This window comes from Bos grunniens, chromosome 1 (genome assembly GCF_055505025.1).
Source record: "Bos grunniens cultivar Pamir isolate PY7600 chromosome 1, Bosgru_T2T1.0, whole genome shotgun sequence".
NCBI lineage: Eukaryota > Metazoa > Chordata > Mammalia > Artiodactyla > Bovidae > Bos > Bos grunniens.
The window spans coordinates 11,407,161-11,432,898 of record NC_141165.1 but is presented as its reverse complement, the minus strand read 5'-3'; the positions used below and the strand labels follow the sequence as shown (position 1 = coordinate 11,432,898).

At 46.4% G+C, this 25,738-nt stretch overlaps 2 protein-coding genes and 1 long non-coding RNA gene across 25 annotated transcripts in view; 2 read left to right on the top strand and 1 right to left on the bottom strand.

Moving 5' to 3' along the window:
- PCNT (pericentrin) overlaps positions 1 to 1,620 on the top strand; it is a 105,136-nt gene extending 103,516 nt beyond the window's left edge. For all 15 annotated transcript variants that reach the window (XM_086316281.1, XM_086315925.1, XM_086315785.1 and 12 more), the window contains 2 exons: positions 669 to 796; positions 1,236 to 1,620. In XM_086316281.1, the coding sequence (XP_086172407.1) occupies positions 669 to 796; positions 1,236 to 1,279 (172 nt within the window). In that variant the 3' untranslated portion in view covers positions 1,280 to 1,620. The remainder of the gene's footprint in view (positions 1 to 668; positions 797 to 1,235) is intronic.
- On the bottom strand, positions 386 to 16,900 carry LOC147378955 (uncharacterized). Of its 3 annotated transcripts, XR_015133359.1 has the most exons (4): positions 16,555 to 16,900; positions 13,243 to 13,409; positions 12,957 to 13,052; positions 386 to 5,434 (listed from the first exon to the last, which is right to left on the bottom strand). It is a non-coding gene; the product is annotated as an uncharacterized LOC147378955 (long non-coding RNA). The 3 variants fall into 3 exon arrangements; XR_015133368.1 differs by lacking the exon at positions 12,957 to 13,052 and having other exon boundaries at positions 386 to 5,450; XR_015133344.1 differs by lacking the exons at positions 386 to 5,434; positions 12,957 to 13,052 and having other exon boundaries at positions 13,060 to 13,409.
- Positions 16,901 to 17,157: 257 nt separating this feature from the next.
- DIP2A (DIP2 acetate--CoA ligase A) overlaps positions 17,158 to 25,738 on the top strand; it is a 120,932-nt gene continuing 112,351 nt past the window's right edge. For 5 of the 7 annotated variants that reach the window (XR_015132663.1, XM_086317106.1, XM_086317030.1 and 2 more), the window contains exon 1: positions 17,158 to 17,563. Coding sequence is in view for 6 of the 7 variants with exons in the window: in XM_086317106.1 (XP_086173232.1) it covers positions 17,473 to 17,563 (91 nt within the window). In the remaining variant the exon portion in view is untranslated. The remainder of the gene's footprint in view (positions 17,564 to 25,738) is intronic. The other 2 variants (XM_086317183.1, XM_086316908.1) reach the window with 1 other exon arrangement.

Sequence of the window (25,738 nt, the reverse complement as noted above, 5' to 3'; positions counted from 1 at the left end):
GCATGTAGTCCCTCCAAGAAATGTGTTTTGAAAGTCATGGCCCCAGAGTGAGGCAGAGTGTACAGCCATGTGAGCTGTCTCGCTTCACGGCCTCTGGTTCGTGATGATGCCTCCATTTGAACTGTGTGTTAAGAGTGTGACAATAAGCCTGCTTCTGTTCGAGGAGGGCAGGGACTCTCAGTATGGCTGTGACCCCCCCTGGGCCCAGGCTGCTCTGAAAGAATAAGTGGTGGCCAAGGCCTCTTGTGTGTGGATGGTGCTCGGGTGAGTAAGATGCTCACTGCCCTTGGAGCAGCAGTGGGCCGTGACATGGTCACTGGAGGTCAGGAGGAAAGGCAGCCACATGAAGGATGCTGGGCTGAACCAGGTGTAGTGCTAGGTAGACTTGTGTGTGAAGATTTATTGAATTAAATAATACACAATAATATACAATAGCTTTTAGTTGTCTTAAACTTGGAGACGTTGTAAAGAAGTTAGTTTCTAAAGGACAACATAGCACTTTTTTTAAAGCCGTGCTTTCCCCTTGTGGTAAAGAAAAGATACAAAGATAACATCGTTTACCGTTTCCCACTAGTGTGCAGTCCTGGTGCCATTGCCTGTCACACTCCCTGCATTCTGTCTGCTGAGTTGACTTCTTTTTTGTCCCTTGGTTGTTCGTGTGTTTGAAGATCCAGTCCACTCTCAAATCCCAGATCAGAAAGATCCCTGACGGCTTCTCAAGATCCAGAACATTCCTTGACAGAGTATATTCACCACTTGGAAATGATCCAGCAAAGACTGGGAGGTGTGCTACCAGGTAACCAAAGTCCTCTGTCTTCCCCCATGACCTGAGAGACCCAGGAGTGGTCAGTCGTGGAGGTGGGTGGGATGCAGCCTGGTCAACCTTGTCAGTGTCTGTCCTGCTGGCCAGCCGTCACTGAAGTACCAGGAGGAGGGTTGGGAGTGCAGACACCTGGGGGCTGGGGAGGGGTGAAGGGCACACCACGTGGGGGTTGTGGACTCAAGCACCACGTGGGCCTCTGGGCCTTCATCTCACACAGCCATCATGCTGTGTTCACAGGGTGTCGTTCAGTTTCTCAACTCTCATAATTTAAACTATTGCGCATCTTAATTGCTGTTTTTGTTTTCACTGGAAATAAGATTAATGCAATGGTAGTGTTTTGAAATTGTGAAATTCCTCTTAAAAGACGTGAAGCCTTCTAACAAACTGCTTCCTCATTTCTCTTTGTGTTCAGATTCCACTTCAAAGAAGTCCTGCTGCCAGAAGATGAAACAGTGAATAAAGTCCTGTGACAATTTTATTTGAAGAAGACATTTGATTTTTGAGGGGAGCTTGTGCTGTGGCATGTTGAGTGCCAGCCCTGTGTCATCTGTTAAGTGTTCTCACCTTTACATTTTGCTGTGAAGCCAAATGGGGTATTTTCTTTGTAATTCAGCACATTTTAGCTTCTCATCTTGATGAGGTAGCCCCTTGGTTCTGTTTCGGTCATGCCTGCATGCCTCCCTCCACAGAGGATAAGCAGACGATGACTTCCTGTTTATTTTCTTAAAGTGTACAGCTGGAAACTTGGTTTAAAACAAAAACATTAAAAAAAATAATAAAATTAAAGCCCTGATGTACTTGTGAATAGTCCTGTGTTTTGTTGTTTTGTTTCATATATCCAGTTTACTTTTATCACTGGCAAAAAAAATAAAACAGAATTTTTATAAACTCCTGTCAGTCAAAAAAGCTCTCAAAGCCCTGGTAAGACAAATAGTCATGTGCCTGTTGATTCACCTTGCTTGGGCTCTTATTTCATTTTTGTCAGACATATTTATTTCTCACAAGTACGGTCTTTTTTATGTTTTACTCGTGCTCATCTGTACCTGGTAGTGATGTCCAGCCAAGTGTCCTTTACCCAAACAGCCACTGTTAAGGCATATGTACAGGTATCTCAGTGTGTTTCTAGGACCTTTGAACATGATGTTTATTCTGTTGGGCTTGGTTTCAATATAAAACAACTTCTTCTAAGTCACTGCTTACTTATCTTTGGGATGGATTGTTCTCTGTCTGCAGCCTGGGTGCGTTTGCTGCTGCTTAGCAGTACTGCCGTAGGTCATTGTTCTACAGTCGTCCTACCTTTTCCATTCAGTCCTCATTCTGTTGGATGTTGCTGAAGCCGAAATCTTGACTGGCTCCAGGAGCAGGAATCCAAGAAACAGCCTTTCACTCTCAACATCCAGAAGAGTGACAGTTGAAATTGATGATCAAATATGGAATAAATAAATATCCATGTACATCAGTGTTAAGCTAATGAGGGAGGGAGTGGGCTCATAACCACCATCACACCAACTTGTTACCATGGGGGTTGATAATTTAAAAGAACACAGGTCACACCTGCTGATGAGGGAAATTCTTCACAGTAAAGCACCAGCTTATTAATATAGAGAGAGCAATAGATACAGTTAGAAAACCTCCAGTTCTGCCCTAAAATAATCAGGTCACATTAGGTTCATCAACAGGTCCTAAAATCAAGAGGAGGTTCCCCTTCGTGGTGCAGGGGCCAAGGAGTGTCCACTGTGACCCTGGGGCACAGTCTTCTGCAATGTCACGTGGAAAGTACGGGAGACGTCCAGAGTAGCAGTAAGGTAGAGAAGGCAGTGGCACCCCACTCCAGTACTCTTGCCTGGAAAATCCCATGGACGGAGGAGCCTGGTAGGCTGCAGTCCATGCTAAGGGTCGGGAGCGACTTCACTTTCACTTTTCACTTTCCTGCATTGGAGAAGGAAATGGCAACCCACTCCAGTGTTCTTGCCTGGAGAATCCCAGGGACGGGGGAGCCTGGTGGGCTGCCGTCTATGGGGTTGCACAGAGTCGGACGAGACTAAAGTGACATAGCAGCAGTAGCAGAAAGGGCAGTGCCCTGTATCCACACATCTTCCTTCCATCACATGGGGCTGGTCTTCTGGGCCTCACTTAGCTGGTTGGGTGACCAGCACTGTCCTTCCTAAAAGATCTGAGCCCTCAACAGTCTGTTTCTAGAGGACTTCCTTTCTTACACAGTCAAACCTGAAAGTACTGAGTACAGGAGGTGTCCCTGGAGATATCAAGTTATAGGTACAGGTTTCACTGTGCTCGTGCTGTGCCAGCCCCCAGGCTTCCCCTCAGTGACCGGGTCACTTACACCAGCCGATGCAGGAACCCCCACCCCTGCTGGTTCAGAGGCACCACTGTCGCCAGCACAGCAGAGCCCACGGATGGAGCAGAGTCACGGATGGAAAGCAGGAACTCCCCCAGGATTGTCTGACAAAGCAGTAAGAGGGGCATGTCCCACCTTCTGTGGCCCCAGGCTGATATATTCGGCTGCGGGAGAAATGGACATAAGTGGGTCGGCAGGAGGGAGGCCTTCCTACCATCAGTAGCTGAGCTGCACCTGGGTGACATCAAGAAATCCCGGGGTCATGAGCCTAGCATGTACTTTTGCTGTGAGAATTTTCTGTCAGAAGCAGTGATGGTGAGCAAGGAATTTGGGAAGTCCCTAGAGGACTCTCAGCAGAAACAGCAGGTTCCTCTGCAGAACAGGAGAGGACTGGGCACAGGGACTTGCGGCAGACATTCCATGGGAACCCTAGAGAGCTGTTTGTGCCATAACTCTCACCTTCTCGACCTGCTTGTGTCATCTTATTCACTGCTGCCTCTCCATCACCACCCAGATGTCCTGCAGTGCAGTTCTGACACTACCTGGGTCAGCATGGAGTCTCCAGGCAGCCCACACTTCTGCCTGGCCAGCTCTAAGCTTGCCTGAGCATCAGACCTGCAGGTCTCTGTCCAAGTCTCGCTCAAACCCAACAGCCTATGACTTTCTCAGTCAGTAGGCTAGAGCAGCAGCCAAGATGTGGTCACAGAAAAGTCCGCATGCACCAAGCCCGGGCCTCTCTTAGTTGTGGGCTCCGCAGGGTGTCTTCTGACTACTTGTCTTTCATTCTGGAAGGGAAACCGTGGTAGTCTACAGACCACAGACTTTTCAAGGAATTTAGCTCTCACCATCCAAGGCATCTAGGGTACTACTTCCTGCTCACTAGGACCAATTACTATGATATGATGATATCTAAGCAAAGACCCTAAGGTAAGGCAGGGAAGCTGTCCCTGCCCACTGAGGAAAAATGACAAGGGAACCTAAAGGTAAAAGCTTTCATGAATGCACCTGGGACATGCCATCACCTCTGGACCCCATCAAAGGTGTATCCCAAAAGAGCTAGAGAAGTACAAGCAATAAAACCAGGTGTAAACAGTAGGCTTCCACTGAAAACCAGGAACAGTATGGTCTCAGCTCAGGTTGCTATGACAAAATACCACAACTGGGCGGTGTATAACTGATGGAACTTTGTCTCAGAGTTCTGGAGGCTGAAAGTTCAAGATTAGGGTGCTGGCAGGGTGGGTTCTCGTGAGGGCCCCTTCTGAGTTGCAGACAGCTGACTGTTCCTCGTGTCTTCACATGATGGAAAGCACGGTGGGGAGCGAGCGCTCTCATGACCCTTGTAAGGGCACTAACCCGTCCTGAGGGCTCCACCTCACGGCCTCATCTGCCCCCCAGAGCTTCCACCTCCCGCTGCCATCCCACTGTGGGTGGGATTTCATCACAGGAGGCTTGTCCATCACCAGTGCACACAGAGCTGGCCTGAACAGACCCTGGAGGCATACATGAATGACTCAGCAGGTGGTCAGACTCGTGGTGCTGAATCTTCCTCCTACCTCATGTCTCCTCTTCAGGCTGCATCTGTGGTTTCAGGGTACATTCCCTGTGACCAGCTGGCAGAACAGGAGGAAGCACAGGTTTGTTCTGCAGATGGATCTGCAAGAGTGCTAGCCTCAACCAAAAGTAGACAGTTGTCACACACATCCAGCTTGGGGCTGTGGAAGATTTCCTATCAGCCAACTTTGGATGGTGCATCGTGGTCCATTTTGTATGGAAAGAGCGCTGACCTGAGTTCCTGATCCATAAGATTTCCCTGAGTAGTTGATTGTCCAGCTGGTTAACACTTGACAGAGAAAAGATTACCAAGTGGTACCAAGGACGTCTATAGGGCAGTAAGGAGACCTGCCTCCCACAAGACCCACTATGGAAGTGCAGAAGGTGGACAAGATGACTTGCCTGTGGGTGTCACTCAGCTTCTTTCTTCAAGTGGCAGCAACCAGACCTCTCACCAAGGCCTCCTGGCTTCTTCCTGGCATTCTTCTCAATGCTTGAACTGCCAACAGCAGAGGCCAATGCTGAGCCCTTCATGTGGTGAGCTGGTTCCCACCATCACGGAGGAGGCAGTGATTGGTTCCACCAGGAACAGACACGATCCAAGTGTGGCTTTGGCTCCCCTGTCTGCAGTACATCTGCAGACACCAGTATCTGTGGACCTGGAGATGTTTTACTCGTTGCTGTAGTTCTGTGTGACACTGCCCCTTAGAAACAAGCATACTTTAAAGCAGTGAAAATGCAGGATGAGCTCACACATAGAATCCACTGGTCTTACATGTTGTAGGAGGTCACCAAGAAGACATGACTGCTGGTTGACCTGTGAGTTGGCCCTGGGTTGTCAGAGTTGTGCATTCCACTTGCCTTCTCCACATTAGAAGCTGCCCCAAGGGCACAGGTGGAAGAGAGCAAGGTGGTGGTGAGACCATATGAAGGTGTGCACAACTAAACCCAGTTCAGGCCTCCGTATAAGCTCTTAACATTCTGGTAGATGCACCTAATACCAAAACCAGACAAAGATGCCACAAAAAAGAAAACTACAGGCCAATATCACTGATGAACATAGACAGAAAAATCCTCAACAAAATTCCAGCAAACAGAATCAAACAACATATTAAAAAGATCATACACCATGACCAAGTGGACTTTGTCCCAGGGATGCAAAGATTCTTCAATATTTGCAAATCAATCAATATAATACACCACATTAACAAATTGAAAGATAAAAGCCATATGATTATCTCAATAGATGCAGAGAAAGCCTTTGACAAAGTTCAACATCCATTTATGATAAAAACCCTCCAGAAAGCAGGCATAGAAGGAACATACCTCAACATAATAAAAGCCGTATATGATAAACCCACAGCAAACATTATCCTCGATGGTGAAAACTTGAAAGCATTTCCCCTAAAGTCAGGAACAAGACAAGGGTGGCCACTCTCAACACTACTATTCAACATAGTTTTGGAAGTTTTAGCCACAGCAATCAGAGAAGAACAAGGAATAAAAGGAATCCAGATTGGAAAAGAAGAAGTAAAACTCTCACTATTTGCAGATGACATGATCCTCTACATAGAAAACCCTAAAGACTCCACCAGAAAATTACTAGAACTAATCAATGATTATAGTAAAGTTGCAGGATATAAAATCAACACACAGAAATCCCTTGCATTCCTATACACTAATAATGAGAAAACAGAAAGAGAAATTAAGGAAACAATTCCATACACCATTGCAACGGAAAGAATAAAATACTTAGGAATATATCTACCTAGAGAAACTAAAGACCTATACATAGAAAACTATAAAACACTGGTGAAAGAAATCAAAGAGGACACTAATAGATGGAGAAATATACCATGTTCATGGATTGGAAGAATCAATATAGTGAAAATGAGTATACTACCCAAAGCAATTTATAGATTCAGTGCAATCCCTATCAAGCTACCAACGGTATTCTTCACAGAGCTAGAACAAATAATTTCACAATTTGTATGGAAATACAGAAAACCTCGAATAGCCAAAGCTATCTTGAGAAAGAAGAATGGAAAAAAAAAAAAAGAAGAAGAAGAATGGAACTGGAGGAATCAACCTACCTGACTTCAGGCTACACTACAAAGCCACAGTTATCAAGACAGTATGGTACTGGCACAAAGACAGAAATATAGATCAATGGAACAAAATAGAAAGCCCAGAGATATTTGCTTTTATTTGCTATTTGCTATTATTTTCTCCCATTCTGAAGGCTGCCTTTTCACCTTGCTAATAGTTTCCTTTCATGTGCAGAAGCTTTTAAGTTTAATTAGGTCCCATTTGTTTATTTTTGCTTTTATTTCCAATATTCTGGGAGGTGGGTCATAGAGGATCCTGCTGTGATGTATGTCAGAGAGTGTTTTGCCTATGTTCTCCTCTAGGAGTTTTATAGTTTCTGGTCTTACGTTTAGATCTTTAATCCATTTTGAGCTTATTTTTGTGTATGGTGTTAGAAAGTGTTCTAGTTTCATTCTTTTACAAGTGGTTGACCAGATTTCCCAGCACCACTTGTTAAAGAGATTGTCTTTAATCCATTGTATATTCTTGCCTCCTTTGTCAAAGATAAGGTGTCCATATGTGCATGGATTTCTGGGGCTACCAATGGTATTTTTCACAGAACTAGAACAAATAATTTCACAATTTGTATGGAAATGCAAAAAACCTCAAATAGCCAAAGCAATCTTGAGAAGAATGGAACTGAAGGAATCAAACTGCCTGACTTCAGACTATACTGCAAAGCTACAGTCATCAAGACAGTATGGTACTGGCACAAAGACTGAAACATAGATCAATGGAACAAAATAGAAAGCCCAGAGATAAATTCACACACCTGTGGACCCCTTGTCTTTGACAAAGGAGGCAAGAATATACAATGGAGAAAAGACAATCTCTTTAACAAGTGGTGCTGGGAAAACTGGTCAACCACTTGTAAAAGAATGAAACTAGAACACTTTCTAACACCATACACAAAAGTAAACTCAAAATAGATTAAAGATCTAAACATAAAACCAGAAACCATAAAACTCCTAGAGGAAAACATAGGCAAAACACTCTGACATAAATCACAGCAGGATCCTCCATGACTCACTTCCCAGAGTAATGGAAATGAAAGCAAAAATAAACAAATGGGACCTAATTAAACTTAAAAGTTTTTGCACAACGAAGGAAACTATAAGCAAGGTGAAAAGACAGCCTTCAGAATGGGAGAAAATAATAGCAAACGAAGCAACTGACAAGAATAAATCTCAAAAATATACAAGCAACTTCTGCAGCTCAATTCCAGAAAAATAAATGACCCAATAAACAAACAGGCCAAAGAACTAAACAGACATTTCTCCAAAGAAGACATACAGATGGCTACCAAACACACAAAAAGATGCTCAATAGCACTCATTATCAGAGAAATGCAAATCAAAACCACAATAAGGTACCATCTCATGCTGGTCAGAATGGCTGTTATCAAAAAGTCTACAAACAATAAATGCTGGAGAGGGTGCAGAGAAAAGGGAACCCTCTTACACTGTTGGGAATGCAAACTAGTACAGCCACTATGGAGAACAGTGTGGAGACTCCTTAAAAAACTGGAAATAGAACTGCCATACGACCCAGCAATCCCAATGCTGGGCATACACATTGAGGAAACCAGAAATGAAAGAGACACATGTACCCTAGTGTTCATCGCAGCACTATTTACAATAGCCAGGATGTGGAAGCAACCTAGATGTCAATTGGCACATGAATGGATAAGGAAATTGTGGTACATATATGCAATGGCATATTACTAAGCTATAAAAAAGAATGCATTTGAGTCAGTTCTAATGAGGTGGGTGAAACTGGAGCCTATTATACAGTGTGAAATAAGCCAGAAAGAGAAACACCAACACAGAATATTAATGCATATATATGGAATTTAGAAAAGGCAGAGGAAACAGAGATCAAATTGCCAACATCTGCTGGATCATCAAAAAAGCAAGAGAGTTCCAGAAAAACATCTATTTCTGCTTTATTGACTATGCCAAAGCCTTTGACTGTGTGGATCACAAGAAACTGTGGAAAATTCTGAAAGAGATGGGAATACCAGACCACCTGATCCGCCTCTTGAGAAATTTGTATGCAGGTTAGGAAGCAACAGTTGGAACTGGACATGGAACAACAGACTGGTTCCAAATAGGAAAAGGAGTATGTCAAGGCTGTATATTGTCACTCTGTTTATTTAACTTATATGCAGAATACCTCAAGAGAAATGCTGGACTGGAAGAAACACAAGCTGGAATCAAGATTGCTGGGAGAAATATCAATAACCTCAGATATGCAGATGACACCACCCTTATGGCAGAAAGTGAAGAGGAACTAAAAAGCCTCTTGATGAAAGTGAAAAGTGGAGGGTGAAAAAGTTGGCTTAAAGCTCAACATTCAGAAAATGAAGATCATGGCATCCGGTCCCATCACTTCATGGGAAATAGATGGAGAAACAGTGTCAGACTTTATTTTTCTGGGCTCCAAAATCACTGCAGATGGTGACTGCAGCCATGAAATTAAAAGACGCTTACTCCTTGGAAGGAAAGTTATGACCAACCTAGATAGCATATTCAAAAGCAGAGACATTACTTGGCCAACAAAGGTTCGTCTAGTCAAGGCTATGGTTTTTCCTGTGGTCATGTATGGATGTGAGAGTTGGACTGTGAAGAAGGCTGAGTGCCGAAGCATTGATCCTTTTGAACTGTGTTGTTGGAGAAGACTCTTGAGAGTCCCTTGGATTGCAAGGACATCCAACCAGTCCATTCTGAGGATCAGCCCTGGGATTTCTTTGGAAGGAATGATGCTAAAGCTGAAACTCCAGTACTTTGGCACCTCATGCGAAGAGTTGACTCATTGGAAAAGACTCTAATGCTGGGAGGGATTGGGGGCAAGAGGAGAAGGGGATGACAGAGGATGAGATGGCTGGATGGCATCACTGATTCGATGGACCTGAGTCTCAGTGAACTCCAGGAGTTGGTGATGGACAGGGAGGCCTGGCGTGCTGCGATTCATGGGGTTGCAGAGTTGGACATGACTGAGCGACTGATCTGATCTGATCTGATGGAATTTAGAAAAATGGTAACGATGATTGTATTTGCCAGGCAGCAAAAGAAAGACAGATGTAAAGGACTCTGTGGGAAAAGGCAAGGGTGGGATGACTTGAGAGAATAGCATTGAAACATGTATATTACCATATGTAAAACAGATGACCAGTGCAAGTTGAATGCATGAAGCAGGGCACTCAAAGGCAGTAGTCTGGGAGAACTCAGAGGGATGGGGTGGGGAGGGAGGTGGGAGGAGAGTTCACAATGAGGGGACAAACGTGCACCTGTGGCTGATTCATGTTGACCCATGGCAGAACCACCACAATGTTGTCAAGTAATTATCCTCCAATTAAATTAATTAATTTAAAAAAGTTAAAGATTCTGGTGGCTGCAGAGAGTTATCTTCTGGCCGCCCAAGACAAACCTCATCAGTTCCCTGCTTATCAAACCTGCTGCCTGCTGACCTGGAGGGTCTGCCTCTTTCTTAGATCTCTCCTTGCCCTTGTGTACAGGGGCTGGTTTACAAACCAGCATTACAGATCCCATCGCTGGAAGCAGTTGCCTGGGCTGAAGAGTGGAATGGCTAGCTGAAGGTTTGCTTTCAGCACCAGCTTGGAAATCAGTCTTTCAAGTTAGAGGTAACGTTGCAGACTGGTGTGTGCCTTAAACTAGTATCGCATATATCATGCACATCCCTTACAGCCAGACTGCAGGTGCCTGAAAATCAAGAGACAGACTCTTCCACTGCAAGTGCAAGCTGGAGTCTCTAGTTTCTTGATCACAGTTAAGCAAAGGAGTACCAAGATGCTCCGTGTGGGTCATGGGTTCCACACATTCTTGAGTATAGAGTAGCCCTACCCTCTCCACTGCCCAGATGGTGACTTCTCCTTTTGCCTCCTGGTTCCAAGATTCAGGAACCCAGGGTTCCCAGACATCATCCATCATTTATATCCAGTAGGACAGGAAGTGTTCCTTTTGGGGACCATGACCTCTAACCCTGCAGAATCTATACTTGGGAGGACAGGAGGCACCAAGTTCTCCAGTGGACCATTGGGAGTGATATTAAGTGGGGCCGCTCCTATTTCCACCTTTGGATTTTAGACTCAGGTGTCTTTCTTGTTGGGAAATGGTGCCATAGAATATTACCTCCACCTTGGCACTTCAGCTGTGCCTTTAGCTGACTGTCCCAGTGCTCTGTCAGGCAGCAGATCTGTGATCACTGCACATCCTGCAATGTAAAGTGCACCCTGCATTTCCTTTGCTGTAAGGTGAGATCCTGTGCTAGAGGAACTAACACTCCATAAACCCTTGCTGGCTGACACCTGTGGACAGGAGGTTAAACCTATCTATGCAGTATGAATCTATTTCTGTGAAAACAAACTGCTGGCCCTTCCCGGATAGAAGAGTTCCAGTAGAGCAAATGGCTGGTTGAACTTCATGAAAGGAACCACATCGGGAGCTCCTCATTGGTCTCTTGCTGACAGGTTAGACCAAGTGAGTGGTTGGATCAGCCTTGGGCCCATAAATAGCCTCCAGCTCCATTACTTTGGTCATTCTGTCCTTGTACCCATTGTGCCAGCACACAGGTTGCCAGTAAGAAATGCTGTCCAATGTCAACTGTTAGAATTGTTCTGTCTGCTTGGTGCCCATCCCAGTACGTCTTCCCATGTGCTTTCCTTATTCCCAGTCACAGAGGTCACCCAGCACTGCCCTGTGTCCACATATATTCTCACCTTGGGCCACTCCTTACACACAAAAGTGAATGACAGGCGCTCTTCCCAGTGGGGGATATGTCTCCACTGCTGTCTTTCAAGGCCAGCCCTGCATGAGGCTGTAATGTAGCTGCTGTCCACTTTCATGCTGATCTCAGGTGCTAAGTCAGGCTTAAAACTCAATATTAAATAAACTAAGATCATGCCTATCCAGTTCCATCACTTCATGGCAAATAGAAGGGGAAAAGGCAGAAACACTGACGTATTTCCTCTTCTTGGGCTCTAAAATCACTGTGGATGGTGACTGCAGCCATGAAACTAGAAGACAGGTGCTCCTTGGAAGAAAAGCTATGACAAACCTAGACAGTGTATTAAAAAGCAGACATCACTTTGCCAACAAAGGTCCAGATAGTCAAAACTATGGTTTTTTCCAGTAGTCATGTACAGATGTGAGAGTTGGACCATAAAGAAGGCAGAGCACCATAGAATTGATGCTTTCAAACTGTGGTGCTGGAGAAGACTGTTGAGAATCCCTTGGACTGCAAGATTAAACCAGTCAATCCTAAAGGAAATCAACCCTGAATGCTCATCGGAAGGACTGATGCTGAGGCTGAAATCCAATACTTTGGCCACCTAATGTGAAGTGCCGACTCATTGGAAAAGACCCTGATGCTGGTAAAGATAGAAAGCAGAAGGAGAAGGGGGTAACAAAGGATGAGATGGTTAGATGGCATCACCAATTCAATGGACATGAACTTGGGTAAACTCTAGGAGATGGTGAGGGACAGGAACACCTGGTGTGCTCCCGTCTATGGGGTTGCAAAGAATCAGATACGACTTGGCAACTGAACACCATCACGAAGCCAATCCATCCAGGAATGAGGCTCAAGATTTTCCCCCTCTGTCCACATGTCCTAAAGGCCTCCCCATATGGTCATAGGTGTGAATGGACAAAGGGGCTCTGATACAGGAACAGTGGGTGCTCTGTGGGTCTGGGCCACCTATCCTGCACTCACCTGTGACCCCTGAACAGTCTCATGCTGTCTTGAACATTCTCCTTCCACCTGGTAGTGGATTGCTGCTGGGCCAAACCACCCTGATGACCTTGTGAGTTTGGCAGAACCCCCTAACAAGGCACTGTTTTGTCTGCATGTTCACTTGGTGTCCCAAGGCCAGATGTTCCATCTCTATCAGAGCACAGAAGCACACCAAGGCTTTTTTCCCCCTAAAAGGCAGATAATTCTCTGCTTCCAGGGGCATGGCAGAACCTAGGGTCCTGCTTCGTGAATCTCCTACTGAGATGTGCCAGAAACTCCACATCATGTCGTTCCCCACTACCACCACCACCACCTGCTAGACCATATGGCTGGGGCAGCACAGCTGCCTGCATCACAGCCTTGACCAATTACAAAAACTCTTACTTTTCTGGGTTCTTCTCAAACCTGGAAGTCTTCCAAGTCACCCAGTATTTGGGCCAGAGCACTATTCTTAGGTGTGGAATAGGCCACTTCCAGAACCTGAAAAGACCCAAAAGTATCTTCCTTTATTGATGGCTGAAGGTGCAAGATGCAATAATTGTCTTTACCTTTTGAAAGGGATGCCCTAGGGCACTACTGACCACTGGATCCCTAAAAATGTTACAAATGTAGCAGGTCTCTGAATCTTCACAGTGTTTATCTGCTACTCTCTGGAACACCTGTATCTTACCAAGGCCTCCAGCATCTTTGTAATATTATTGGTGTAATGGAGCAGTGTGATATTCTTCAGGATGGTGAAGTCTTTGGACTACAAGAGGGCAAGAGAGGTAACATAGCCTTCGGGCAAAACTGCATCTGTGTTCCATGTGAATGTGAAATGGTCCTGATCCTTTTTTCCTGATGGGGACAGAAAAGAACACACCAAATCAGTAGCCACCCCCTGCATCTGACACAGAAACTACTATCAGGGCTGCCACTCGGTTGAGTTTGCAGTGTACTGCCATCCTCCAGGACCCAATTTCTGCAGGGATCACACTGGTGAATTTAAGATTTGGGGGACCACCATGCTATATCCTTTAGATCCTTAAAAGTGGCCCCCAGTTCTGCCACTGTCTCACCCCTAGAGACTCTATGATCTTGACTGGAACAGATCAGTTTTAGAGGTCAGTTTTCCACTTGACTTTTCAAAACCAGTCAGTTTTCCACTTGACTTTTCCTGTTGTGATAGCTCTAACCCTACAGGTCAGGGACTCAACCTGAGAGTAACATTAATTGCCAAGTACATCAATGCCAATTATTCAGTTTGGGACAGGGGAAATGACCACAAGCAGGTCCACAGAGTTGGTGGGCCTACTGTAAGCTGGACCTTGGGGAGGACTCCATTAATTATCTGGCCACTATGCAGCCACTCTGACAGGGAAGCCGTGATGATAATGCAGATGTCTGGATATCAAAGTCAATTCAGATTTTGTGTACATCTTCAGTACACAGTCTTCAGAATGTTTGGTTACCCACTTTCCCCCTGGGTGTAGTTGTCAAAGGAAATGGCTATTGGACTCTGGAAAAGGACTTCAGGATTCATTTCTGTATCTACTTGTGGTATGCTGCAGGGTCCTTCTTGGTATTTGGCCACCTCTTCAGTACCACATCTGAAAACCAGCTCAGTCCAGAAACTGGCTGTGGGATCCTGATTTTCCTATTCATCCATCCTTAACTTTTTTCTGCTGGTATTTTCAACTGCCCATCTGTTTTGCCTCTAGGGATGCTGTGTTTTATTAACCATTTCTGCAACTGTCCACAGGTCAGGGTCCCTTGGCTGCCACTCAGGTCTTGCTGGCCACTGTAATTTCCAGTACTGACTTCTGTCAGTTACAAGCTCCTTCCTGACCTCTTTACTGCTAAGATCCTATCGCCCACCGCCCTCCCCACTCCCCGCAAATGCTGTTCAGGAGCAACCTTTCCTACTGTCAGCTCTTGCCTACAGTGGTGAGCCACCACTGACTAGTGGGAATGGCCGTGTGTGGGCATGCTGGCTGACACCTCCAATCTGGGCTCCAGCATCGACTGTCAGACATGTGAGTAAATGAACCTTCAGATCATTCCAACCTCCAGCCTTCAAGCTGTTCCAACTGAAGCCCCAGATGACGTAGCTCAATTCCACTCTGCCCTGACCCTCAGCAACTTAGGAGAATAAATGATTCTTGTTTTAAGCCACTAAGTGTGTAGTAATTTGTTATATGGCAATAGACATAGCATCACTTTAGGAGTTTGCTATTGGTCTTTGCCTAGGTGTTAAATCTGTATCTTAGAAGACTGGTCATAAACCCTGTATCTTAGAAGACTGGTCATAAGTCTTTTACCAACTTTACACTCCAGTTTTCTTCTGATTTCTGCAGGGCTCATGCTGGTGAATTAAGCAAGGATGCTGAGGACCACCACTCATCAAGCACACTTATAATCCAGCCCCACAAAAACTTTCCTAGCTCCTGGCAGTTGGCTGGTTCTTACAACCTGTCATGGACTAAACTGTATCCCTGCAAAAGATGTTTAAGTCCTAACCCCCAGGTACCCATGAATGTAACCTTATTTGGAAATAGGGTCTTTATAGGCAATCAAATTAAGATGAGTATTGTAATTAGAGCAGGTAAAAATCCAATAACTGGTATTTTCAAAAACAGGGAATTTGGACACAGAAACATACAAACATATAGGGAGAAAGGCACATGAACATCAAGGCAGACTGCCACAATGCATCTACAAGCCAAGTAACACAAGATTGCCAGCAAACCACCAGAAGCTAGCAGAGGAATAGAAGATCCTTCCCTCACAGCCCTGTCACTTTGTTCTAACTTCCAGCCCCCAGAACTGTGAGATAAACTTCTGTTAAGCCACCCAGTTAGTGGTACTTTGTTACTGCGGAAGGAAATGGCAACCCACTCCAGTGTTCTTGCCTGGAAAATCCCAGGGACGGCGGAGCCTGGTGGGCTGCCGTCTATGGGGTTGCACAGAGTCGGACACGACTGAAGCGACTTAGCAGCAGCAAACTAATGTGTTCTTTTGAGGGGAAGAGGGTTATAGTTCAGCTGAATTATACTAAGAAATAACCATAATCATATGCCTATTGTCCAACAGACTGGGGAGTGGGGGGCTAGGTTGGTAGGGAAAGGTGAGCCACATGGGCAGGCTCCAGAGGTTCAAGACAGTCGAGGGGGTAGTGTGGGATGGGGTGGGGGTGAGGAAATCTTTGAGGGCATCTACCCAGATTTCCCCAACCAGGATCCCAAACTTAGCGAAACAGAATTGTCTTGATTGGGTGTTTACCATCATAGAGACTCTTGGGCCTAGTCCTTGTCTTTATTGTTTCAATGCAGGAAATGAGGATTTCTTGGCATGCAATCAAAGAGACTCCATCACTTTCAATGGTCTATTGGTAGCCATCAGCTGTCCATTATTTTTCTGAACAGTATCAGTAGTATTAAAGAATACTGGAGTGGGTTGCCATGTGCTCCTCCAGGGGATCTTCCCCATCCAGGAATGAAACCTGTATCTCACGTCTCCTGCATTGGCAGGCAGGTTCTTTATCACTAGCAGCATCATTTAGATGATGCCCACTTCCATTATCTTTCCTTATAGCTAATATTTCCATCATAAACAGGTCACTAGGACATTCATTCACTTCACTGGTTCACACTCCTACCTCAACCCAGGTGAAAAATTAACTCTGGGGCAAGCACTGCTCATCAGAGGCCTTCTGTATTGGCCCAGTGGCCAGATCGTTCTCCTGCTGGCTCTGTCACCTGAAGGACACCTGATGTGACGTAGCAAAGTGACCCTCTGCGTACAGTTGTGAGTACTGACGTCCACCACAGTCCACTGATGCACTTCCCGCGACACTGCGCAACAGTTCCCTCTGGATTCTCCAGTGTGTGTGTGTGTGTGTGTGTGAGGGGGGCTCAGTGCAGCTCCACTACCCAACCCCCCCAGGCTCCGCACGTCTGTAGTTCCCTCAAGTCTGTCCTCGCACTTCCCAAGATCACCTCACCGTCTGAAATTGCTGCTGGAGCTCCTTCCAAGGCTGTTTTGAAAAGCACTTGGACTAATACACGTCATAACGGGTCTATGAAGGACGTCCAAAGGGGCCCGGGGTGTCCAGCTGGCTCCTGGGAGTTGTGAAAAGCCTCATGAGTGAGGCCCGTGCTGGGAGGAAAGCATGTGGACGCATTCCTCAAGAGGAGGCCCAGCGCGCCCGGAAGCCTCAACGTCCTCCATCTCAGCTGCGCCCCACCGTCCGCGCGGACTCCACACCAGTGCCCGCTGCTCGTCCGCCGAGGAGCCTGAGGGATCGCCGCGCACTGACGCCCGCCTGAGTCCAACGGCCCACTGTACATGGGCTGAGAGAGGCCTTGTGCCCGAGACCCCAACACTGAGGTGACCGCCCTCTCAGCCGAGCCTGCGCTCGGGCCAGTCCGCGATCCAAGCCTCCCGCGCAGAGCCTCTCGGGAGTGACTTTCTCTCGGCTCAGTCAATGGACGCCCGGGGCGGCTTCGCCGCGTTCTCGCGGCCAATGGCAACGAGCGTCTGGTGTTGCTGGGCGGGGCCAGGCGCCCACCAGGCTGGCGGCCCGCCGCACACGCGCGCTCCCCTGCCCGCTCTTCCCACCGCGCACGCGCGCTCCATGTAGGGCCGGCAGGGCTGTCGGGGGCGCGCGGGGCGGTGGCGGCGGCGGCGGCGGCGGCGGCAGAGGAGCTGCTTGCGCTCGTGCCCGCGCCCGTGTCTCTGTGGAGCTGCCTGGGCCGCCTCCTGCCCGCCGCCTTGGCTCCTCGAGGGCCGATGAGGGTCCCGGGGCTGAGGGGAGCGACATAGTTGTCGCCTCCGCGGCCACCTGGGCTGGGCCTGGAGCGACCCCGGCCCCGACCCCGCCCGGCGCGAGGCGGCCGGACGGCAGTCCTGCTGCGGGGCCATGGCCGAGCGCGGGTGCCCGCTGGAGGCGGTGCAGCTGCCCGCTGAGGTGCGGGAGAGCCTGGCCGAGCTGGAGCTGGAGCTGTCGGAAGGTGAGCGGCCCGGAACCCGGACCCCCGCCCGGCTCTCCTCCCAGACCCCTGCCCAGGCCCCGCCCCGCCTTAATGCGACCAGACCCCCGCCCGGCGCTCACACCCGGGACCCCGACTCCCGTCCGGCTTCCGGCGCCCGGCCGGTGGCCGCGCTTTGGGTGTGTGGCCTCAGATGTGGAAACCTGGACGGGGATGACCGCTGTGTCCGAGCGGGCTGGCCAGCCCAGGTCCGCGTGTCAGCGCGTAGAGACCGCGCCGGCTGCACGCCCGCGTGCCTCGGTTTCCCCTGCGAGACTAGGTGGTCGCCGCACCTACCTCTCGGGGATAGTTGGGAGCCTGGAATGCTGTAACAGGTGCAAAGCACTGAACACTTGGAACGAGATTGTTAGCCCCTCTTAGGGAATTTTTTAAAATTAAGAAAGATGTGCAATAAGTGTTTGTTTGTTTAAAATAGACTGAGTATTTGGGCCTCAGAGGCGTGGGTGGCGTTACCCTCTGTCTGTAACCTCCAGGCTCAGGTCCCGAATTCCGCGTGGCAGTCAGCGCAGAGTTTAGTTCTTGGCCGGGTCAGGGGACCTCGCAGCCCTTGGAGAGAAGCATCTAAATGCGTAACTGTTTTTGAAATTTAAATACATTTTCAACTTTTAGAATCCATTTTTTCCATAGGCTGAACCGAGTTTCACTTGGGGTCAGGCTAGTGAATTCTTAGGACTATCTAATAAATATGCACAGGGTTGTACTAACTCAGCGAATCCTCACCAAGCTTAGGGAGGTAGGTGGTGCTGTAATCTTTGTTTTACAGGTAATACAACATTTACATGCAACAGCTTTGAATTTAACATCCAGATTTTTTAAAGTACCGTGACATGTGAGTTTTTCTTTTTTCAATGAAACTGCAATTGGCAAAGGGTGGACTTGAGAATTCTTGGTGATGAGATGCTCTTGGAAAATCTGAAAAAACTGAAATTAGGAATGTTTCTGACAGGAACTACTGGCCTGAGTTTGTTCTAGTTCTTCACCCAGGGAAAATCATATAGTTACAGTTTAGATTTTACACATTTCAAATATGTTTTTGCATAGTGCTTCTGATTTCTGCTCCACTGTGTTAGTTATTCCTTCAATTCCTTGTTTTGTGGTTGTGTGTTTGAATTCTTTCTGGGAGTTGACAGATAAGATTGAGAACTTCATAATTTGTAGGACAGAACACACGTAAAGACAGGTATTTCAACAAAAGAAACACTGCTCTATTGAATCCTTTTATCCTGTTGTCATTTTAGCCGACTGTAGAAGATGTATAGTTGCATAAAAGGTATAAGATTAAGTTTATGTGGATAGTAGCTTAAGCTGGGGAAGTGAAGACAGTGTTGAAGGGAAGGGACAGCAGAGTGTAGTGCAGCCAAGGAGACAGGAGCCCTGGCCTCTGTCCTACCCCCTACATCAGTAAAGTTTTATTTATATAAATAAAGGAAGATGTTACTAATGAAGCACGATTCTAAAGCAACCCAAACTAGTTTCAGTTTCATTATCATTTTAATATTTTTCAGGTAGAAGTACAAAGCAGGACTCTTATTTGCCCTATGTGATATTGCTCTCCTCCCCACACACTCACCCCCCACCATTTTCGAGAAAAAGTAGAATGCTGCTGTGTGCACTGCTCAGTCAGGTCCGATTCTTTGCGACCCCATGGACTCTAGCCCACCAGGCTCCTCTGTCCATGGAATTTTCCAGGCAAGAATACTGAAGTGAGTTGCCATTTCCTTCTCCAGGGGATCTTCCCAACCCAGGGATTGCACCTGCATCTCTTGCATCTCCTGCATTGGCAGGTGGATTCTTTATCACTGCGCCACCTGGGAAGCCCCTAAATTAGAATAGTAATGTCAAAATTGGATGCCTTCACAGCGGTCACATTTGTCTGGATGAAGAGTTGCTTAAAACTTAGAGATGACAGTGGGTGCAGGGTGGAGGGAGGAGGAAACAACACTGAACGATGCTGAACTGCTTAAAAATGAGGATGAGGGAGTGAGTAGGTGGAGCACAGGGAATCTTTGGGGCAGCAAAACGATTCTGTGTAATACAGTAATGGCAGACACAAGTCCCTGTACATTTGTCAAAACCCATAGAATATACAGCACAGAGTGAACCCTAAAGTTAGCTATGGACTTTAGTTAGTAATAACTTATCAATATTATCCATCAGTTATAACATATGTACCCCATTAATACCAGTCGGGGATGTGGTGTGCACACAGAGAGGGGATATATGGGAAGCCCTTGTATTTTCAAATACTTTTTTGTAAACCTGAAAAAAAAAAGAGAAGAGAATAATGGTGTAAAGTTTATTCTTTGTTTTGGTGGCCTGCAGAGATTTAGAGAGGAAATTCCTACACAGTAGGTTACATTTGTCCCACTCCTGTGTTTTCATCCTGGTTAGTAGGTCTGTCCCATGGCTTTAACTTTGTTTTTTGTTTTCCTGTGTTCTGCTATAGCAGGGGCTTAGCCTGGACGAAATCAAGCAGAAAGCAGAGAAGCTCCATTTGTGGATGTGAGGAAGGGACTTCTTTTCACAAAGCCTTTTTTTTCTCATTAAACGTCTTTAATTTCTAAAATTTGTGATGTAATTCTTAGTTTTCAAAATGACAGCCTGACATTGCCTTCATGTCGATAAACATTTGTTGTGCTTCTTAAATAGTCTGTGGTATATGAAAGTTCTCAGTCCAAATTCCATTCACCTGGCAAAGCCCAGCCTGGTGTCTTTGTGTTGTGCCCCTTCCCTCATACTTGTCCTGTTTTTTGGAGTTCTTGCCACTCTTTGTATGTGTGTGTGTGTGTGTGTTATCTGTATATATTCATTCATTCAGTGATTATCGAGTACCTGCTGGGTGCTTGGTAATGTTTTGGCTGTCAGTGGTCAGGTTTAGCTTCATTTCTCCGTTGAGCTTAAGGCTGCACAATGTTGTATTAAAGTAGTCATTACACATTACAGAGAAATGGAACAGTTTAAAGGAAATGTAGGATGGAGTGAGCCTCCCTCCTACCCCTGGCTTCTCCCCAGAGTTGGCCTCTGGTAGCCATTTCTTCTGTTTTCTTCTAGAAATAATCTGCCAGTGGTTCCCACACTGTGGTTCACACACCTCTTGGGGTCCCTAAGACCCTTCCTGGGGGCCTATGAGGGAAAACTTTTTTATAATAATATTAAGATTGTCATTTCTGTTTTCGCTGTTGTACTAATGGTGCAGAAACCTGGTGGGTAAAACTGCTGGTGTCTAGGCAGAAACTGTGAGGCAAGGGCCCCAAATCACACTGACAGCCAATATACCCTCTTCACCACCTCCCCACTGGCAGTAAAAACAATACTACTTTGACTTAGACATATCTCTTGTTGATACAGTAACAGTTAATGTTTTTCTTTTTGGCTGCACTGTGTGGGGTGGGGTTTCTTAGTTCCCCAACCAGGGATTGAACTTATGCCCCCTGCAATGGAAACTTGAGTTCTCACCACTGGACCTCCAGGGAAGTCCCCACAGTTAACTTTCTTGCCTCTCAGCCCTGAACGCTTGGTGGAGTCTGCTCATGAGGAATGAGAGGCGCATGGGAAGCATGTTGGCTGCTCTGAGAGGCCCAGGGCCTGTGTGAGGAGTGGCAGCTGTGGCAGCTATGCAACTGCAGAACGAACTGGCCACTTTTCTCCTGGAGTGTGACTTTTGCTTGAAAAAAATGAGTGGCAGACAAACTACAGTTATTCAGAATTGGGTATTTGGTGGACATTTTCTGAGAAATGAAGAACAAGTGTCAGAAATTGTGGCCAATGATAATATTTGTGTTTTCAAGGAAAAATACAAAAATTTAAAACTTCTGTCTGCTACCATGAGCATGACAGCTTCTGACATTGCCTTCACGTCGATAAACATTTGTTGTGCTTTTTAAATATTCTGTGGTATATGAAAGTTCTCAGTCCAAATTCCATTCACCTGGCAAAGCCTGGCCTGGTGTCTTTGTGTTTTGACCCTTCTCTCACACTTGTCCTGTCTTTTGGAGTTCTTGCCACTTTTTGTTTGTGTGTGTGTGTGTGTGCTTCTGAGTACTTGAAGACTTTTTTGATGGGCTCAGTGGTAACGTTAATCAATTTTTTTTTTAATATTAACCCCACCCTCACATAAGGACTGCCTTAGGCCTATAGGTGTTTTCTAGAACAATAGTTTATGTATTTATTCCTGTGTTTTTGGTTGCAGTGGATCTTTGTTGTTGGCCATGGGCCCTCTCTAAGCATGCAGGCTTCGGTAGTTGCAGCGTGTGGGCTTAGCAGTTGTGGTGCATGGGCTTAGTTGTTCCTCGGCATTCGGAATCTTCCTAGACCAGGGATCAAAGCGTGTCCTCTGCATTAGCAGGCGAATTCTTATCCACTGCGCCAGCAAGGAAGTCCAGAATGTGAGTTACTGATATTATTTGGTGAAATGTGTCAACATTTGAAAGAGCTGCATAATTTTGTGAACCAGTATTTTCCAAATGGCCAGTGCATCATGTTTCAGATCTGTGCATGGGTAAAAGACCCATTCAGAGATATACCAATGGATTGCAACATAACAGTACGATAAGTTCATTGATAAGGTTTTAGATTCTACATTGCAACTATTGTTTAAGAACCTACAGTTTGCCTAGTTTGGGTGTGGTATCAAAGAATGTCCACAATGATCTGAAAAGGCTGCTGAAATACTCCTTGCTTTTCTAGCCTGTGTTTGTGTGAGGCTGATTGTGTTTCGTAGACCTTAACTGCGTATCCTGCAGGCCATTGAACTGAAGCAGATAAGGAGAATCCACTTGTTTCCGAGAGGACAGATGTTAAAGAGGCTCGTAAGAGTAAAACGACACCTGAAATCACCAAATGCTTTGGAAATTATTATTTTTTATTTATGGTAGGTTTCATGTACAGTTTTTAAAATTAATTAAATATTAAAAATTTTCTGTTTTAATTTCTAATGTGGTAAACATTGATAGCTCACAAATAAAAGCTGTTTGGGGTCCTCAATAAGTTTTAAGAGCGTGAAGAGTTCTTGAGAGCCACACCTTTGAGAACTACCAAACTATGTAATGGCAAATAGATAGGAAAACAGTGAAAGGCTTTCTTTTCTTGAGCTCCAAAATCACTGCAGCCATGAAATTAAAAGACACTTGCTCCTTGGAAGGAAAGCTATGACAAACCCAGACAGAGTATTAAAAAGCTGAGACATTACTTTGCTGACAAAGGTCCATATAATCAAAGTTGTGGGTTTTCCAGTAGTCATGTATGGATGTGAGAGTTGGACCATAAAGAAAGCTGAGCACTGAAGAACTGATGCTTTTGAAGTGTGGTATTGGAGAAGACTCTTGAGAATCCCTTGGATTGCAAGGATATCAAACCAATCCATCCTAAAGGAAATCATCCTGAATATTCATTGGAAGTACTGATGCTGAAGCTGAAGCTCCATTATTTTGGCCACCTGATGCGAAGAGCCCACTCATTGGAAAAGACCCCGATGCTGGGAAAGGCAGGAGGAGAAGGGGATGACAGAGGATGAGATGGTTGGATGGCATCACCAACTCAATGGACATGAGTTTGACCAAGCTCTAGGAGATGGTGAAGAACAGGGAAGCCTGGTGTGCTGCAGTCCATGGGGTTGCAAAGAGTTGGACACAACTGAGTGACTGAACAATAAGACTGTGTAATATGAAAAGCTTTTAAGGAAATACCTATTTGTCAACATGTATTTCTTCTACTTTTTATAGCATTTTTTTCCGCCATTGCCAGTATAATGCAATTTCTGTTTATATTTTTAAGGGCAATCAGATGTTTCAATTTATAAAATATATGTTTGAAAATCCTTAAAAGTTATACTTACTGACTAGCTGCTTGTATCAATATGTCCATCCTACTTTATGCAAAATCCGTTATTCATGATTCAGGTATCTTCCCTTTAGAACTGTTTTTCTTGTTATAGTAAATCATCTTAATGTGTTGTCTCTTTAAAGAATTTTGATTTATAAGTTTTTAAAAGAATATCAATACTAGGATTTCCACTTTAATATCCTAAAATTTTGCACATGCTGTTCATTGCCAACTTTCTGTACCTGTTGAGTTCCTGCCTTTGTTTTAATACTTAAGTTTAAGCTTCACTTTCTTTTTGAAGCTCTGCCTTCCTCTGAGAACAGCCTGCCTGCCCCCCACCCAGAGTTAGGTGCTGGCTTTTTTGTTCCTTTTACCCTTACTGTGTCGTTCTTACAAGATTTGTCACAACTTTGTATTTATTGTTTACTTGGACTTTTCTTTGCCAGTTCATAGGGAGCACTTCCAAAGGAAATTTTGGTCTGTTCATCTTCATGTCTTCAGCCCCTAGGACATTTTAGGTATTCTGTTGAATCTTTGTTGAATTAATGGAAGAATAAAGTACGTCCCTGGTGGTCTAGTGGTTCAGAATCTACCTGCCAGTACAGGGGACACGGGTTCAGTTCCTGGCCTGAGAAGATCTCACGTGCTGCAGGACAGCTAAGCCCATGCACCGCAACTGTGGAAGCCCGTCTAGAGCCCAGGCTCTGCAACAGGAGAAGCCCCCGCAGGGAGGAGCCCGGGCACCACAACTAGAGAGCGGCCCCCACTTGCCACACCTAGAGAGAGCCGGCAGGTAGCAACAAAGACCCAGCACAGCCAATAAATAAAGAAATTTTAAAAGAGTAAAACCACACATGCTGTTTATTCTCAGTTTTAAATCAAGAATCCTCCGTAATTGGCTTGGATACTTAATTTTTTGGCAATTGTTTCTCAGATTCAGTGAAGCCCGGGGAGTCCTGAGCTGTGCCTCAGGGAGCCATTGAACCAGGATGGAGTGTCTGTTGCTCTGAACTCCTGGGAGGGAAAGAGTCATACTGAGATGAGCGTACTGTGAGTCTGGTCCAGCCGGGGAGGACCCGTGGTGGAGCTCCAAGACTCAAGTTTCCTCCGGCCCCACAGTGGCCATGATCCACTTGGGCCTTCCCTGCTGGGTCCACACTGACCCCACACTGAGGCCACGAGTCCTGCTGCAGGAGCTGAAGCTGCCTCATTCCTGGGAGGGACTTTGGCTCTAGGCCTGACACTCTTGGAGCTGCCTGGAGTCTAGGGCTTCTCCTTCCAAACCCGCCTGCCTTTCTTCTTCCTGCGCAGTCACGTCTAATAGCTCGCAGCCTCCTCTGGGCCCCTCCCCGTTTTTCCACATAAATCTTTTCACATCTGATCCTGTCACCACATCTGCTGCTTGGAGGACTTGAATTGCCTGCAGGGCCACTGGTCTAGACCCGTGTTGGGAGGGCTGTTTGTCTGCTGTTTGCTCTGAGATCTGGCTCCTGTATCCATGACCTGCTTTTTGAGATGGCTCTTGGTACGTGGTTGTTGGTCAGCGTGTACTGAATTGAACTTTAGTTCAGTTGAACGTCTCAGGGCCCTCTTGTCCATGGCTGGCTCTTCCTTGGTGGTGCACCGCGATGACCCATGAGAGCAGGGCCGAGCCTGCTGTCCTCTCCTCTGTGTCCCGAGCTGAAGTGTCATGCAGGTCCATTGACCTGTTGCCTTTCTGTCTGTCATAGAGGAAGGCACCATTTGCTCTGTCCATTTGCTTTCTGTTAACACCTGCTGGAGGAAGGGAGGTTGGGACTGTGGGGAGGGGACTTCAGACTGGCGGTCAGGAAATCCCTCTGGGCAGGCAGATAGTGGCGGGAGGGGCTGTGCATATGGCTGGCGGTCAGCACTCAATGCAGGTGGGTTAGCTGGGCCGTGGCTACAGAGGAAGGAGCCTGGTGAATTGTGGGGCCGGAAAGGTGAGCTATGGAAAAACACTGACCCTGGGGAGCCGTGGAGGAGGGCCATGGTCTGACAGGTACCTCGTGCAGGGTCTCTAGCCCCGCACTGAGACCAATGGAGGCAGAGGGTGAGGTGAGGAGGGGGAGTGGGGATGCCAGCCAGGCTGCTCCGCGGTTCCGCTGTGTTGGGGGGGAGTTGTGCCTGCTGCCTGTGTGGTAAATGTTTCATGTGTGGGAAAGTGCCAGGATGCTGCAGATTTGCTATTCTCGTGGTGTCATTGCCTCCCCTGTGGCTTGTGGCCTAATCTGAGCCACAAATATGAGGTAAGGATCCTGTCTCCCCCTCAGCAGTGACGGCACCTGTGAGTGCCTA